We start from the raw sequence: 18,850 nt of genomic DNA, 5'->3' as shown, positions 1-18,850 counted from the left end.
CACTGTAGATTCTAAAGGGTTATGGTGATAGTGTGTAACACTCAGAATTACTGGGTTTTTGGACTTTGTCCATTGTCTAGTATATTGAGGTTAGCTCTTTCTAAGGGACCCAACAGAGTATGTTTCTCTCCCCTCACCTGAGGATGGAAACAGATACAGTTTCCAAAACGTTTTATTTTTTAGTTTTTATAATGCCAGACAGTGAGCAAAGTCCAAAGACCCAGTAATTCTAAATCCATGAAAGTGTTTGGCACTTATTTTGTCAGTGGTTGAGCTAAATACTTTCTCACTTGGGATGAGAATGATCCCTGTCAGATAAATTTTAGGGTGAATAAATTTATGAGTATGTCAGTGGAAAACAATAAATATTCAGATGTTTTCTGTGTCCAGTATGGAACAAATATATGAGTATATTGATGAAAAACAATAAATATTCAGGCATGGCCTGTTATAGGGATACCTTTACTTACTTACTCTACTTATGTACAGATATCTTTCTGTGGCTTCATATATGATCATGTTTATATGTTTTGTTCTGGAATAACTAGAAAGTTTTCAGTATTAGTCTTTTTTCTTCCAGATGAGGGAAATTATTTTCCTCACTGCTCGAGTGCACCCAGGTGAGAGCAACTCCTCGTGGGTGATGCATGGAACACTTGAGAAACTGCTAAGCAGTTCTTCAGCAGCTGTTAGTCTGCGCAGTAAGTTTGTGTTCAAGATAGTCCCAATGCTCAACATGGAGGGAGTTATAAATGGCTGGTAAGTGCTGTGAATTACTACTAACTTCTCATTTTATAAATGAGATTCTTTATTTGAAAGTTGTTCATTAAATGAAAATTCCTTTCCCATTAATTTAAAGATAGTAATTAGACATTAATCTGAGGTGATACATATACAAGGTGTTTCACAATTGGCCTGCCATAAATCAGGATGTTTTTAAAGAGGTAATGTTGAGTAAAAGACATCAATACAACCTCAGTCATATTTGCAACCATTGAGGAGTTTCGTATGTTTTAAGATATGCAAACCTTAAATGCCTAGTTCTTTGAAATTTGGTATATAGCAGTTCTGGTGAATTTCAGTTAAATTGTAGCCACTACTTCCTGATTTTTGTTATCAAGTTATGGCTTACTTGAGTCAGCGTTATGGGAACTGGTGAATTGGCAATGTTCGTCCAATATCTTGGCCACCAAGATCATCAGACCAAACTCCACTTGATTGTACACCTTATTTCTTTTTATGGGGTCTAATGAAAGAGATGATCTATAAAACCATAACACATATGAGAGCTGACCTCTTGCATTGAGTTATGAATGCCACTGCTTAGTTATGAGAACAACCTGAAATCAAGAAATTTTTATTTGAACCAAACAGGGCTGTATGTTGAAAACCGTGGTTGGCCTTTTGAACAGTTAACATGGTGTATCTCATAAATTAATCTGAGTATTATGCTTGTGTATGTTATCCAAGAAATATGCAGCTACACTCGGGCAGGACTGTTGCCCTCGGCACAGCTTTTTACCATAAACTCAGGAAGAAAGAGAAATGCATGTGTTAATCTTCCCCAGTGCGCATGGGTACAGAAACATGCAGAACCATGAGATGAGGCAATATGTTTTAGTATGGTGGACATTTAGTGTTCTGTAGTGTTGGTTTTCTTCATCTTTGGTATGTACAATCTACTTTCCCTATGTTGTAAGGCAACATAGGCTTGATGTCATTGATGTGGATGCATAGATTACTATGTAGGCATGCACATCCATGTGTGTCTGTGTCTGTCTGTATCCATCTCTCCATAAAATTTAACCAGATAACATATTTAAGCACCTTTGGATGAACAGCACCTCATTCAAAGCCATATGACCTTTGTAGTTTTCATTTCCCTGTCAGCAAAAATTTTGTTATTGTCAAGCATATGAATTTCTGAGGTGGAAATGACACCGTTTTAACTGATCTAAGGACCTAAAATTCTGTCAGTAGATCTTTGAAACGCATTTAAGGTAACTTTGTTTAGAATGTGAAGTCACAACATTATGACCATGTATGCATTTACCAAGTTTCAATATGATGACAGTAATTTGTGACCAGCTATTGGCATCTTGATAGATCATAAACATACATACAGATTCTGTGTGAAACTATTTTTTAAGTTTCTGAAGGGTTCTGATAAGTGTAAATCACTCAGGATTACTGATTTTTGGCTTTGTCCATCACCTAGTATTCTAAAGAACACCAAAGAACTGGACTGGTGATTGAGGTTATCTCTTTGAGAGACCCAACAGAACAGATGTCTCCCACATTCTCACCTAAGAATGGAATAAGATCCAGTTTTTGAAATGTCGTGTCTTTTAGTGTTATTTAAAATATTGAATGATGGACGAAGTCCAAAATTCCAGTAATCCTGACTTTATTTTTTGTACTGAAATTACAAATATTTTAAAAGGAAAACCTTTAAATTATATCTGGCAGCTTTTAGGTAGTGGGTATATGTATGTATAAGTTACTAGTTGAAGCTTTCACAGAAATAGATTAATAATTTATAATTTCTGTAAGCCTCTCTATACAGCTGGAGTATTTAAAGGAAAATCAGCCCATAAGTACTCCCTGCAACTTTTTAAGTTTTTGAAGTACCTGTGGGGCACTCGTGTCAACGTGTGTAGTCTTGTCATTACTCCGATGACAACCCACTTCTTCGGAACAATTTGTTGGCCCTGAAAAGGACCGTGGTTGCTGTTGCTGCTTGACCGGTGAGGTAGCGCGGCGCGCGCCGGTAAGGAGAAAGGCTAGTTGCGGTGAGTGGAGTGGCCGCAGTGCGACCGTGGCAGCTGGTTGCTTGGTTGCCGTGCGGCAAGTGATGGAGGTTGCTCGATCGCAGTGCGGCGGTTGCTGGTGAAGGCTAGTCGTCGAGCGCGGTCGTAGTAGCCATGAGGCAGTGGCTACGCCAGAGGCCCAGTGGGTCGGACCGTAACACGACCACCGGCGAGTCCAGGCGCGGTGCCCCAGTGAGTCGGGTGTGAGAGCGCTGGAGGGCCGAGGCAGTCGTGCCTGGCGCAGCCTGCCGATGTCTCCGAAGACCGAGCGCTGGCGACGAAGCCTGCTGGCTGAAGTTGCTTGATGTGGCTAGCTTGTAGACTGGTGATGTACTGACTTGAACTGAATAACTCTGCTCTTTTATACACTGGTCGGTGGGGCGGAGCCAAACTCGAAAGTGAGGAGCAAGAATTGATTGGCTAGCGCGCGTAATGGTGTAGACGCGGGCTATCGCCGAGCGTAGTATAAATGCGATCGTTTGAAGCAATCTGATTGGTTAGCGCGCGTGATGGTGAAAAGTGATGTGAAGAGCGAGCGTTGCAGAAATGCGTGATAATGTGGGATGTTCCCACATACCTTTATTAGGGTATATCTTATGGAAGAAACTAGGTGTATTCCTAGATACAGTAATACAAAGACTACAAGCAAAATGAAATATGTCAGCAGAGAATATTCACGGAATGTTTTGGCAATGAATCAGTTATGAATGTTGTAACTGCTGACATTGTGACACATGTAAGTCACCAGTTTGGATTACAACAAACACTACCAACTCATCAGCATTTGAAAGAAATTGAGATTAAACATCTTATATTAACCCTGGAGATGAATTCTTAATAAATGCACCATAAAAGTTTCTGTATAATAATTTCTTCTATGACTTTATCTTATATGAATAATGACTTCACTTTTTGATTGCTTTTGTAAATGTCTGAAACGTCACACATTGTAATATTGGTATACTTGAGTGAAATTGTGAAATTTTTCAGTCACATCACACTAGCCTCCCAACCACCAGCAAGAAAAGGAGACATTTAAAAAAATTTGATAATTTTCAGTGTTCTAATATTGTAAGTTTACTTTAGAATGATTTAACTCTTTCACTGCCAGTAAACTAACTGCATTAGTTTGGAAGGTTCTGTCAGGCTTGTCATAGTTCAGTCTAGCTGCTATGTAAAAGCAGTTTTCTATTGGATGTAATCAATATGAATGTACATGTATAAGAAAAGAGACAGCATTGTTCAAAATATTTTATTATCAACTCTTGTACTTTATATAGTACTCATGCATGTTAAGAGATGACACTGCCATGCCAAGTAAAGTATTTGAATTTCAACATTTCCTCCTTGATCTTAGACTCTGAGGTCTGTGTGCCTTGAAGCTTATACTCACTTGTTATTTTACCATATTTACGCATGTATAGGCCGCACATTTTTTGCCAAAAATTCAAGAGGAAAACTGGGGAGCGGCTTATATTCGAAATATTCGAAATCACACTTCATTTAAAAAAATTAAACATTGCCAAATTTCGGAATAATTTCTACTCCTGAAATAATATTCCAAGAAAATTATTTTTTCTATAATTTCTGTCTGAAAATTGTGCTGTGGCCTATACACGTACGCAGCCTATACATGCATAAATACGGTATATGGAATTGGCATCACTTCTTTTGTTGGTTGTACTTATGGTCCATTGCAGTAAATACTATTTAATTTTTAAGAAATAGTCTACCAATTATTGTTCAGCCTAAGCACATGGCTTCTCAGTAAGATGTAGGTAATTGGTGCAAAAATATAACTAAAACTAACAGAAGCTTCAACCTCACCATATTTATCTGTCTAGTGCTTTATTTTTGATGTGGTTATGTCAGTCACTGTTGACAGATCATCATCTTCATACAGACTTCCAGCATTAGAATTGTCATTTGCTTTCTTTGTTATGATTTCCTCATTTGAGACTTGATCACTCTTGAAACCAGCATTCATATTGACAAAGGCAATAGCTTGCTGATCACTGCTTGCGCCAATTGCTGTTACATATACCACGTTGTCAGTGTCTCTGTCAGGTGCGGCTCTGGCTGCTGGGCTCTCTCCAAGTGGCAGGTCAGCAGCAGAAGTTGGTGTTGAAGTCTGGTGTAGAGACTGGACATCACGTGCAACGGGTCTTAATGTTATACGACGGTTGATTGTGAAATTCAAGAGTGGCCCCAAAGGGGTATTACTGTTGTCTAAAATTGGTACAGGAGTTATGATTGTGGAATCTGTTTCTCCTGCTGTTGTTGTTGCTGTTGTTTTTGCCGTTGTTGTCGTTTTTGTTGGTTTGTAGGCCCTGCTGTTTCTGTAAAATAATTTTATTTTTAGTATATTTTTTATCTTCATACCCTTCGCATATTTAAACAATGGGACTGTAATGGGTAATTTAAAAGATTGTGAATTAATCTTCACAATGCTAAGCCCAATTTTTGTATGAACATGTCTTGAAATCAAATTCAGCAAGAAAATAATAATATAACAACAGTATGTGACAAATCATATGAGTGTCTGTGAACAGCACAAACAAATATAAAGGAAATTTGTGGTTAAGTGAGAACAATACATTTTGGAAATTCTTGTTACTATTCAGTTAAAAAATGTTATAATTTTATCTACTTTCCATATGATAAAGAGATCAGGTTATACAGACAGAAATTTTCTGAGTTGTTTTACATGTACAAGTGAAACATGGTCCCTTACTTTGAGGGATGAACATAAATTTCAAGTGTTTGAAAGCTCATTGCTCAGAAAAATATTTGGATTTCAGATGGATGAAGTAATTGAACAGTTTAGGATTTATGCACATTAGCTAGAGTTATTACAATCATTACATCTGAAAGATTACAGTGGGATAGAATGAAAGAAGCAGAGAATGCATACAAAATTTTGTCAGAAAAGTTTTGGATAACATCCACTTGAAAGACTGAGAAGGATATGATATGGTAACATTAAAATGAATCCTGGGAGATAGATTCTAGGATGGGAGTTACGTGGAACCGGCTTACTAATAGAGAGCTGTGGTATTAATGGTGTTGAACCATATACAACTTTTTTATTAAAACCGTCACAACACAACTATATCAAAGTCAGTCCCTAGTTTTGTCTCTGCTACATGTTTCGGCTATTCAAAGCCATGATCAGGCAAATACATGGCCAACATATATACAACCACTGAACTGCAGTACTAATAAAATTGGATACAATAATATTAATTATATTAAAATACTTCACGTAAAAATGCAATAAATTAGATTATAAAGTAAAAGTAAAAAGTAAAGCTATCCCTGTACCAGGCCATGAAGGCCCATAGAGTTGTGAGACATTGAGGGTCCCACATTATCTAGACAATCGGCTCAAAGATGGCGGTAATAAAACAAAAGTTATAGTATAAAATAAGAATAAAATTCTTTGATTGATGATTTATATCATCGAGTCAGTCGTTGGTTTTTGTGATTTTGTTGCGTTCCCACGGACAAATTGGAGTATTCTATATTTTGTGTATATATTGTCACGTGTTGGGTGTATAACACGACAGATAACTTTATGCTGTATTGGATATAGCGAATTTATTGAACACTTGCTCTCACAATTACTCAATTTACAATCTCACAATTACTGTCATTGGCAGTATCACAAATACTTCTTCTGCTGTAGACACTGCCATTCACTTGATACAACTCGACTCGGCGACTGCTAGATTGAAAATGACTGGTTAACCATTACTCATGAGTAATTCACTCAACTGGCTCAATCCTCACTCACCCATAACTGGCTCAATCCTCACTACTGAGTAGTGTCCACAGCTCCATATTTAGCCTCGGCACGGACAACACAGAAAACAGTTACATGATAGGTACCGCTATTGCGTGATGCCGTGTTTACAGGTTGCATAGCAACACTGTCGAGAGTTGTTTACTGCTGTGTAATAACCGCGGTATCCCTTGTTACGTCACTGTGGCAAAGGTTGCCTGACACAGTTGCTCCTGTTACGCCACCGCGGGGAGGGGGTGTTTACAGAGCGCTGCGCACCGATGGAAAGAGTGGGGATATGTGACGTCACTCGCGAGACTGCAGATCCCACGGGACCCCCACTTCCCTCTGCGCCATCCACGTCACAATATAATAAACTGTTATTGGAATCTCATGATGTAGTTAGCGGCCTCTGTAGTCTAGAGGTAACGTTCCCACCTCATGACTCATAGTACGCGGGTTCAAATACCCGGCGGAGGTCGTCGAATTTTTAAGGGCGGAAAAATTCAGGGAACAAGTCCTCCGGGAGGGACTTTAAGCCGTGGGTCCCATGTCGTAGCTTTACGGCACGTAAAAGAACCTCATACCTCCAAAGGAGGTCACTGAGCAAAATTGCGGATGTTTGCCGCCCAACAGCAGTCACTAATACCTCCGGTAGATGGGGGAAGCATTATAGATACTTCTCAGCCCGTAAAGCCGGTCTCGCTGGCTGGGCGGGAATGATGGTAAGCACCAATACCGGCAGGATATAGAGGCTGGTAGAAATCATAGAGGGAAGCACAATGGACCACTACAGGTCTAAGTGCATGGGAAAACCCACCCTCTCTAATAACTAACTAACTCATGATGTAGTCGGTGCAACATCTTACAAAGTATTGTCCATTCTATAGGGAATGTAAACAACGACGTCGTTGTTCTCACCTGCTTACCCCTGAGATGTGGATACTGGAATAGAGCCGTAGTTGTAATAATAGCATCTCGTTTGCTCACAGATGAAGTCCTTATTTTCTTCACAGTCATCTGTATCCCACTCCAAGTCTGGTGCCTTGAGTGCCACACATCCATTCTTCAGGCCGTCATCTCGACTAAATGAACAAAAAAGATTCACTTTGAATTATTACTTTGTAATTGAAATAACTTATTTGGTGCCTAGTATTAGTATTAGTATTAGAGGGGGTGGGTTTCCCCATGCACCACGACTAGTAGTCTATTGTACGTCCCCCTTTAATTTCTACTGTCGCCATACCCTACTGGTACTGGTGCTTGCTATCAGCCCTGCTCAGCCAGTGAGTTCAGCCCCTCTACTGGAAAATGGTACCTGATACTTCCCCCCATCTACCGGAAGCATTCGAAACTACTTGGGCGGGAAACTTTTTACCTAATTTTGCTCAGAGGTCTCCTAGAGACATGAATTTTTCCGCCCTTAAAAATTGCATGAACTCCACCAGCTTTGAACCGCATACCTTGAGTCATGAGGTGGGAACATTACCCCTAGACTACGGAGGCCGCTTTATTTGGTGCCTAAGTTCAATAGTTGTTTGTGTAGTCTGCATAAAGTACGCAAAATTAACTCCTAATGGAAAGATCATATTTCTATGCCCACATGTTCCTCCTGCAAAATTACATAACTGATTTCAGTAAGTTTCATATTGGAGGTCTGTATTAAAGGTGCTGGCTGTGTACTGTTTTGGTTCATATTAGTTATATTATAATCCATATTGTATGTGCTTCTGAAAGCCAACTTTATCAGATTTCCCAGTAATGGCTCATCATACAACACATATATAGACCTAATTAAGAGCTACTAATTTTAATTGAAATATTTTCAGTGTATTAAATAGATTATAAAGTGAATGAGCACTAAGTTTTAGCCTTTTGCGTTCCAATATCTCTAATGCAGTGACTTCTACAACAAGAGATTTTATTTGCAGTAAATGAATATTAAAGTCAGTGAGGTGTACAAAATAGTAAAGAATGCATTTCCACTGGACTGGGTCCTCTAACAGCTGTTCTTGCTAAACAGCTTAAGCAGCAAGTATATTATGGCCAACTAAACAACCTTTGTTGTTCCATATAAACATTTCGAACCTACAAAACGCACGTTAAGTGGCCGCTATCGACTGTTGTGTGACGTCACCACCCAAGCCGTTGCCTAGAAATGCGTTGCATAACCCCGTTTTTCCACTGTTGCGTGTGTGTATTACTTAGCAGCGGGTGTTTCTGTGGCTCAACCGTACTTGGATGGAGCAAATATGCCACAGTATATTGAAGCAAGTGGTACATGTAGTGACCACTGACGTTTAAAGGATCGAGACCGAAGACTATCGCAACAATCAAGGGCGGTGATGAATGAATGTATGGTATGTCAACGAAATCATGACGATATCTTAATAGATTATTAAAATTATTAATTCCACAAATTAATTCAGTGTTCTATTGTTGCATTGTTAATCCATAAATATGTCTTTAGCTAGGAAAAATTAATGGTCAAGTTTGTGTGAAAATCATTGTGCTGAAGAAGCAACCCCCTCTCCCCTGAAGATGTCTAGGAGTACACGAAGCAAGTTGAATTACGTAAAATACTGCAAAAGTTGTGTTTGGCGATGTATTATGTATTTAGTAATTGACTTTGGCTGATCTACTGGGACTTCTTTTTAAAAAGTTATAATTTTCACTTGCTGAAAACAACATAAAATCGAAGAAAATCGCCAGTTATAAAATATGTCATTTTTTCTGTAGTAGACTGTACATGACATATAATTGGAATTTCCGGATTAGCTGAAATTAAGTGGCAGATCACCATTTCCTGGAACACTGATTTTTTCAGATCCAGTCCTCTGAGTCTGACACGTGAAAATAACTTTCCAGTCCAATGTCCATTCAAATTAAAGCGAAATTAATACAAGAAGCCTATGAGTGAGTTAGGAAGGAAGTATTGTACAGCATTCTCATAGAGTTTGGAGTATCCATGAAACTAGGTATGGCGATTAGAATCTTGTTAAATGAAACATATAGTAAAGTCCGTACAGGTAAACGTTGGTCTGATATGGCTACTATACAAAATTGTCTAAAACAAGGAGTTGCTTTATCGCCATTGCTCTTCAAATTTGCTTTATAATATGCTAGTAGGTAGGTCCAAGGAAACAAGGTGGGACTGAAATGAAGTGGAGCACATATGCTGCTGGCCTGTGCTGATGATGTGAATCTACTGGTCGATAACATAGATACCAGGGAGAAAAAAACAGAAACTCTAATTGACGCTAGTAGGGAGGTTGGTCGGCCGTGCCATAGCTCAAGCGGTTAGTCGCTGGCTTCCCACCGCGGCGGCCCGGGTTCGATCCCAGGTCTGGTCAAGTGGGATTTATGGTGGACAAAGTGGCGCTGGGCAGGTTTTCTCCGAGTACTTCGGTTTCCCCTGCCAATCTCCATTCCACCAGTTGCTCCACAATCACCCTCACCTATCATCTGGGGCTGGTACAATAGCCCAGAAGTGGCAGCAGTATAAGGCACGTAGTCCCACCCCACTAGCAATAAAAAAAGAGAGGTTGGTCTAGATGTAAACGCAGGGCACTCATATACTCGTATGTTTCTGCCTCGTCGCAAAATGATGGAAGAAGTCATGACATCAAGTTAGCTAACAGATCCTTTGAAAATGTGGCACAGGTGAAATATTTGGAAACCACTGTAACAAATACAATTTGATTCAGTAGGAAATTAAGAGGAGATTGAGTTCTGGCAATGCTTGCAAGCATTCGGTCCAGAAACTTTTGTATTTTCGTCTGTTGTCTAAAAACGTACACATTTGAATATACGAAGCTATAATTTTGCCTGTGGTTGTGTATGGGTGTGGAACTTGGTCTATGGCCTTAATAAGGAACATAGTGTGAAGGTGTTCAAGAACAATATGCTGGGGAGAATATTTTGACCGAAGAGGGATGAAGTGGTAGGAGGTTGGAGAAAACTTCATAATGAAGAACTTCGTAACTTGTACTCTTCGCCAGGTATAATTAGAATGATTAAGGCAATGATATGGACAGGACATGTAGCACGCACGGGAAGAAAATCAATGTATATATGATTCTGGTGTGAAGGCCGGAAGGATAGAGACCACTAGGAAGGCCTATATGTAGGTGGGAGGATAATATTAAAATAAATTTTAGAAAGATGGGATAGGGCGGTATGAACTGGATTCATCTAGCTCAGGATAAGGACAAGTGGAGGGCTCTTGTGAACACGGTAATAAACCGTCGGGTTCCACGAAAGTGTTTGAGAACAGGGTGTTGAAGATAATATTTTTACGGAAGAGAGATTAAGTGACGGGAGGTTGGAGAAAACTGCATAATGAGGAGCTTCTTAAATAGTAATCTTCGCCAAGTATAATTAGAATGACCAAGTCAAGGAAGATGAGATGGGAAAGTCATGTAGCGCGAATGGGGAGACGAGGAATGCATGTAGGATATTGATGGGCAAGCCAGAAGGAAAGAGACCACTGGGAAGACCAAAACGTAGGTGGGTGGACAATATTAAAATGAATCTTTGAGAGATAGGATGGGATTGATCTCGCTCAGGATAAGGACCATTGGAGGGCTCTTGAACACGGTGATGAACCTTCGGGTTCCATGAAATGCTCGGAAGTTCATGAGTAGCTGCACAATTGGCAGCTTCTCAGGGTCTCAGCTCCAAAAGTGAGTGAGTATTTACATATGTTCTACACAGCTTAGATGAATCTCGTTCAAATCGCCAGAACCATTTACTTTATATTTTTTGCGCCACTCTGTGTATACCGGAATGAGCTAAGCTTTGCATCTGTGTTTGTAGTCGAGGTGGCAGATGGGCATGTGTTACTGCGGTCTTACCCTTGTCTATGGCGAGCCCGTCTAGCAGAGACAGGTTTTATAGACGAGCTGGGGCCAGTCTCTGTAGAGTCTTCACCTGTAGAGCCACTGGTGCTGGTGTCTAGGTCGTTGCTAGGCACTTTCCTCATGTAATCGAATGTAGCGTTGAAAGTAAGACCGGAGCTCATCCAGATGAGCATGTCTGTGCCTAGTCGGTTCCCTGACGTCCAATAGTCGTGACCGTTGTAACCTTGAACACAAGACACACCTGTAACTACACTTCTTGGAACAAGTGCAAGTATGAGAAGCTTGTACATTTAAAGATGTCTGAACTAATGGGGCGTGCAGAATAGATTATGTCCCCACTGTAGATGATTCATCGCTGTCTGCTTGTCACAGAACAATACATGTAGTTCCAGAAAGTGTGGATGTTAGCATTACTTGATATTCTCTTTTACCTTTTAAAACCGTAAAGGAAAAGAATTACAAAAGTTTTCGTTTTATTCGTTGTTCTATATGGCTGTGATACCTGGTCTCTCGCTTTAAGAACAGAACACAGACTAAGGAGATTCAAGAAGAGAGGAGAATATTTGTGCCTAAGACAAATGTAGGCCGGTCACGGTAGCCGAGCGGTCTAAGGCATGTACTGTCTTCGCTCGCTTGGAAACCGGGATCGTGGGTTCGAATCCCACTCAGGGCATGGATGTTTAGTTTGTGTGTGTGTGCGTTTTTCTGTGTTTGTGTACAGGTAGAGGCCTTGCGACGAGCTGATCACCCGCCCAAGGAGTCCTACCGAATGTATAAGATCTAGAAAAACCGAAGTGAAACGGAGAAGTTCATGGAGGTAGGCCTAGGCCCACTGGGGCTGTAGTGCCAAGGGGAAAAAAAAAGAGAGATATGTAGTGACATGAAAACCGAACTGCTTATGTAATGAGAAACTCTGTAAGTCAGACTCTTAACCAAGTATTAACCCAATCAAATCAAAGAGAATAGGATGAGGAGGACATAATAGCAAACAGGTGAGAGATATGAAATTTGTATAGTTTATTAGCAAAATCTGAAGGGACCACTTGCGAGACCTGAGCATCGATAAGAGGGTATACTGAAATGAGCTTCGTGAAGTAAGGTTGGAAGGTGTAAATCGGTTTTAACTGTCTCAGGCTAAAACAAGGGTAAAACTCCCTCTAACAGGCCGTGGAGGCCCATAGGGCTGTGAGAGATTGAGACTTCCACATTATCTAGACAATCGGCTCACAGATGGTGGTGAGGTTGTCAGCCTTACGCACTGGCCGCCCATTATCCACAGGAAGATTCCTGATACTCATTTCTGTTGGAGGCTGAATCGACCCCAGGGCCATATTGAGGCCGGAGCTATTAGGTAAATTGAAAAATCCAGTGTCCTCATCGGGACTCGAACCCGAGACCTTCCGGTTTGTAGCATAGTTCCTCAACCGACTACGCTACCGCGTGCCCCAAACTGTCTCAGGGTATCTATCGGCAATGAAATGTATATTTTTGGCAGTAGACATATTTGTAAGGAACGTATTAATACGTGTGTGTTTAGTATAGTCTTGACGGAGTTATGGGCTGCCAAAAGAGTTCTACAGGCGAAATCAAGATTGCGCGTCCGTTATTATGACGGATGATCTGACAGCTTCTGTGGTCTAGTGGTCAGAGTTCCTGGCTACAGATCCAGAGGTTCAGGATTTGATTTCCGGAACTCTCATATTTTCTGAGAAGTAGTGCATCTGGAACGGGGTCCACTCAGCCGCTTGAGGACAATTGAAGAGCTATTTCAAGGACATAGCGGCTCCGGTCTAGAAAACAGAGATTAACGGCCGTGGGGATCCGTTGCACTGATCACGTGACACCATCTATGCGCAAAAGTTGTCACTAACTTCGCCGACAAGCGGCGGTCGCTCGGTCGGTATAGTTCGCTTTCGGTTTACAGTCCACGGAGTTCGTTTTGTTTCTTTTGATCGGAGAGTAAGGTTGCAAGACATCGCTTACAGTATTGATCACGAAGGTATTTGCTGAATGTTTGACTTGGGTCATTGCACGACTCGTAAACTACTGTACGTCCCGTGATGGCTGTAGCGCTTCTCATGTCGCAGGATGGGTGTCTGAAGGCACCAGGGTCCTACCCTTTCAACCGTGGTTTTACTGCTGTTTCCACATCGTAGTGAGTTTGATACTCAGATATCTGCTCCAGCGCTGCAAACAAGTGAAAGTCTGAAAGACCAAACCTAAAACTAATGGCGAAGACGGAACCTGACCAAGGTTAAGATTATGTCCGAGTAGGTCGTTACCTCACCCTCGTCCGTACGCATTCTTTCGTGGCCAAACACGAAATTAAAATTTTATGTACACATAGTATTTAATTTAGTTTTTTAGTTTCTTGGGGTGGGGTGAGACTGAGTCCGCTTGATATGTCGGCCACTAATTGGCCTGTTGTACCAGCCCCGAATGATAGATGATGATGAGTTGTTTGGAGCAGTTGGTGGAATGAGAATTGGCAGGAGAAACCAAAGTACTCGGAGAAAACCTACCCCAGTGCCACTTTGTCCACCACAAATCCCACGTGACCTGGGCTGTAACCCGGGCCGCCGCGGTGGGAAGCCGGCGGCAATTAACCGCCTGAGCTATAGCACGGCCTGTACACGTAGTACATTAAACATGACATGACGTGAACGGCCAATTTCGGATGTTTACACTCTGATGTAGAATTTTGACATAAAACCATATGCACAACACACGTAGTGTACTTACCTGCATTAAGGAGGTACTGTGTCATGGAGTCCGCTTTCTCTTTGGATTCGAAAGAAGACAGTTGAAGTCCAATGGAACGACAGTATTGGTAGGCCAAGAAGTAGTTGAGCTCAGGCGAATAGGGGTTCATGCGGCTTATGAAGTACTGAACTCCATCCAGTTGAATGGTAGTGATGCGCTGACCTGTGACATACCTTCAGGTAAATACATGCTTATAAACCAATTCCATGGGGTCCATCTTGAGAAGCCGCCAGTTACGTGGCCACTCAAGAATTCCCCCAAATTTTATGGAACCGAATTTTCATTACCTCCACTGGTCCCTATCCGGAGCCAGATCAGTCCAGTCCATACCACAGCATCTTATCTCTCTAAGATAATATTATCCTCCTACCTACGTCTAGGTCTTCCTAGTGGTCTCTTTCCTCCTTTTCCCACCAAAATCCCATATGGAGCACACTTTTCCCCATGAGTGCTACATACCCTTCTCATCTAATTCTACTTGACTTGGTCGTTCTAATTATACTTGGAGAAGAATACAAGTCATGAAGTTCCTCGTTATGCAGTTTTTTTCCAACCTCCTACAATTTTGTCCCCCTGCAGTCCAAATATTCTCCTCAGCATCCTGTTTTCAAGCAGCCTCAGACTATGTTCCTCAATTACTGTCAGAGACAAAGTTTCACGCACATACAAAACAACAGGCAAAATTGTAGTTTTGTATGTTCTAATTTTTGCGTTTTTAGACAACAGGCGAAAAGGCAAAAAGTTCTGGACTGAATGGCAGCAAGCGTTTCACGGACCCAGTCTCCTCTTAATTTCCTCCTGAATCAAATTTTATTTCTTACTGTCGTTCCCAAACATTAGAACTGTGCCACATTCTCAGAAGATCTGTTAGCTGTCTTTATGTCATGATTTTGCTCCGCATTCTGGTGACGCAGCAGCAACATATACTTAGTATTAATCGTCAATATATTACTAAAATGTGCGTAATTGTAAAAATACCTTTCTCGGAAAAAGAGAAGGCATGTTACTGTGCCGGGTTAGGCCGCGCCATAGCTCAAGCGGTTAGTCGCTGGCTTCCCACCGCGTCGGCCCGGGTTCGATCCCGGGTCTGGTCAAGTGGGATTTGTTGTGGACAAAGTAGCGCTGGGGCAGGTTTTCTCCGAGTACTTCGGTTTCCCCTGCCAATCTTCAGTCAACCAATTGCTCCACAATCACCCTCACCTATCATCTGGGGCTGGTACATTAGGCCAGAAGTGGCCGCAGTACAAGGGACTTAGCCCCACTCCACTAGCAATAAAAAAATACTGTGCCGGGACTACGGGATATTTTATTTTAATTAATTAGTTATTTTTGTACGAAATGAACGATGGGATGCCAGAAACAGAAGGCTGAGTATTACTGATCTGTTGCACTGGAGTTACACACAATAACTGAAGAAAGCTTTCTGTTCTTGTCTGAACTTCCACAAGCTTTTGCGAGTCATTTTCTTTCCATGGTCGCAATTTTATTTGCTCATTGAGTTTCACACAATCTGTAAATGGCCGCAGACATCTTGGTTGATTTTCATTTCGTGGTGAAGGTAATAAGAAGCAGTTGTGTTGTTATTCACAGACAGGTTCAACAAATCTTATGAAGGACGTACACCCGCATATCACGGTCTCGCTGCAGCAGTGACTGGCTACGGCAGGGATGGCAAACCATTTGCCCCGAGGCCAGTTTCGGCACCGATGGATATGTCAAGGGCCACGGTGATTACAGTGCCTGCTAGCGATGATTATGACCTTGATTATTGGTCCGATGTATAAATAATAGGATTAAAAATGTTGTTATAAAACTAGGATTCTATCTCTACTGAATTGTGAATGGTACCTGGGGCCTCTGTCGTCATGACAATGCTTCTTTTAGGTTTGTTAGTTATGACACTGTGCAGATTACTGGTGTCATGCAACACCGGAAGTTGTATTGTTGAGCCCTATGGTATGCTCGTCATTATCCTGGAGGATAGAACTCTTCTGTATGAATTACTTCTCTCCCACAGCTTAGCCTAGTGCCCAGTCCATTATAACTTCATATGTTTCAGTATCCTAACAATGTTAAGGGACGTATTTATGCCTAAATCCCGAAGGTCTTCTGTCTTGTAATTTTCTCACTTACTGCATCCTTATTAAACTTCAGTATTTTCCTGAACAGTTTGTTTTCAAACACTGTAATTTATACTTTTCCCTTAAAGTAAATGACCACCTTTCAGAATAACAAAAAAGTATAGATTTGAAGTTTAGAAGACGTCCAATAATCAAATAAGGAACCAAAAAAGTCGGTATTTAACTATGGTTACTTTAAAGGCCGCACCATAGCTGAAGCGGTTAGTCGCTGGCTTCCCACCGCGGCGGCCCCGGTTCGATCCCATGTCTGCTCAAGTGGGATTTGTGGTGGACAAAGTGGCACTGAGGCAGGTTTTCTCCGAGTACTTCGGTTTCCCCTGCCAATCTTCATTTCACCAATTGCTCCACAATCACCCTCACCTATCACATGGGGCTACAATAGGCCAGAAGTGGCCGCAGTGCAAGGTACTTACTTAGTCCCACCCCACTAGCAATAAAAAATTGTTGCTTTACAACAAACCTCGTTTAACAACAGTGGGCGATGCAATGTCTATTTTTGGGCAGTACATACAAGTCAGGCGGATGGCGGTTCGTCTCAGACATACCTTGCATATTAATGCATTTGTATTGACTATGTTTCCATTCCGGGTTCACTAGCTGTGTAGTAATGATCTATATAAGGCATCTTTTTATGCCAAGGGTATTTACTTCATTTGTTCCAAGACGTTGAACTCAGGGAACGATAGTAAACACTAACAAATAGGATTGTAAATGTACATACGTAACGTGCGCTTTCCGCAGAAGAAATTATAAATTATCTTTAATTTTTGCCTCCTGTTAGTGTATATTGTATTTTAAGGTACGTCGGTGGCCGTTAACACAAACACGAATAAATAAAACATATTAAAATGTTCATATGCTTTAGATAAACTGAATATTTAGAACTACGGCAAATTCTTCTCTCTTCATAAACAAGCATTATATTCTTATTATTAAAGCACCCGTCAATAATGCAACAATATATTTCTTAAATGTAAAAGATATATAAAATATCTTTCTCACTAAAATTGCAACTGTAATACTTTACAATGTTGCTAAATCATAAAATGTCATTAAGACACTAAAAGTATGACTTATACAGTAAAAGTGATCAGCAAATTACTAAAATGTCTCTAGTTTTCCATATGTTTCTTCTCACTTTACAACATGTTTCGGCCGCACATGGGCCATCATCGGGCAATTTTCCTTTTGTTTTCGGAGAGACAGAAAGACCGCATTAGTAACACATATGCGTAGAAATACGACACGCAAAAACTACGATGGCCACAGAAGAGTATAATGACAGCGTTCTAGTCGTGAGATAAAACTAAACAATGACTATAGACAATTGAACAGTGCGGTGGTCTCCCCGAAAACAAAAGGAAAATTGCCTGATGATGGCTCATGTGTGGCCGAAACATGCTGTAACGTGATCATGTAACCAACTAACCAAGGAAGGCAAATTAATAAAAGAAAAGTATATCGTGAATTATGGAGTTTGTGATTGTTCTTGTTATGTCGATTAACATGAAATTTTTAGTGTGTTAACTTGGTTAAAGTCAGGCAATTTTAACTTTATTGTTTGTGACAGTTATATGCTCATTAACCATGCAACTTTAAGTATGGTCATTTGTTTAAAAAAAAAACTAGGCACTTTTAACCACCTCTTTGTGAAATTTCGTTGCATGCTGATTATTTGAAAATTGCATGTAATAGCTTGGTAAATTATTACGGAAAGTAAGTCTACCTAATAAAGTAAAAACATGAGGTAAAGTTGTCCCTGTGCCTAACTAATTAAACACTACGCCATATGGGGTAGGGGATGTATAGATCCACATTTTCTTGACCTCGGCACCAGGCGGAGGTGTGTAGTCAGCTTCACGCCTCGGCCGATTTAGCCCGGACAAAGAGCCCCCGGTGCCTACTGGATAGGAGACGGTGGGCCCCAAAGCCGGTCTGGACGACATGGAGAAGATAAAATTCTTGACCCTACCGGGACTCGAACTCCATCCCATAGCCAGTCACTGTACCGACTACGCTACGCTGATTAACTTGCCGAAATGTTTATATTTCTTCTTTATCGTCACCTTGACAGAAAGGTTCCCATACATAGTGAGTCTGCTACTTACCATAAACTGACACTACAGTAGCAAATAGGAAGAGCGCTGTGGCTGGTATCCAGCTTCCAGCGGTAGTCATTGCAGCAGTTGTGGTTCCTGTTCTTCCCGGTCGTTGATATCTCCGCGAGAGAGACTACTCGCTTAGCGACTGCGTATGCCTCACGGTATCCCACGTCTTTTGTGCCCTCGGTTAATAATAAGCGGATGTGTTGAAGGGCAGAGGAGGGGCTGGGGGATGATAGCGTCGTGAGATGAGGGGAGCATCTTCCCCTCTCTCAACCCCCTCCGCTCATCACTGAAAAATAATGACGCCGGTCAGGTGTAGCCATGTTTATATGGTAATGTATACACACGCCTTTCTTTTCGAACAAAAGAAAAATATTGTGGCGTC

The 18,850-nt window shown here is 41.1% G+C and overlaps 2 protein-coding genes across 6 annotated transcripts in view; one reads left to right on the top strand and one right to left on the bottom strand.

Annotated features, from left to right (window-relative positions):
* Positions 1-18,850, top strand: part of LOC111868820 (cytosolic carboxypeptidase 1) — a 108,357-nt gene that overhangs the window by 64,583 nt on the left and 24,924 nt on the right. For all 5 annotated transcript variants that reach the window (XM_023859832.2, XM_023859830.2, XM_023859831.2 and 2 more), the window contains one exon: positions 581-759. In XM_023859832.2, the coding sequence (XP_023715600.1) occupies positions 581-759 (179 nt within the window). The remainder of the gene's footprint in view (positions 1-580; positions 760-18,850) is intronic.
* On the bottom strand, positions 4,388-18,639 carry LOC111868821. The gene is made up of 5 exons (XM_023859835.2): positions 18,469-18,639; positions 14,199-14,381; positions 11,451-11,679; positions 7,524-7,679; positions 4,388-5,149 (listed from the first exon to the last, which is right to left on the bottom strand). Exons 1-5 carry the CDS (start codon positions 18,536-18,538, stop codon positions 4,651-4,653), a joined length of 1,137 nt encoding a protein of 378 aa, XP_023715603.1. The 5' UTR covers positions 18,539-18,639; the 3' UTR covers positions 4,388-4,650.

Source organism: Cryptotermes secundus, unplaced genomic scaffold (assembly GCF_002891405.2).
Source record: "Cryptotermes secundus unplaced genomic scaffold, Csec_1.0 scaffold257, whole genome shotgun sequence".
NCBI lineage: Eukaryota > Metazoa > Arthropoda > Insecta > Blattodea > Kalotermitidae > Cryptotermes > Cryptotermes secundus.
Note: the sequence above shows the minus strand (reverse complement) of the source record. Positions and strands in the feature narration are given on the sequence as shown.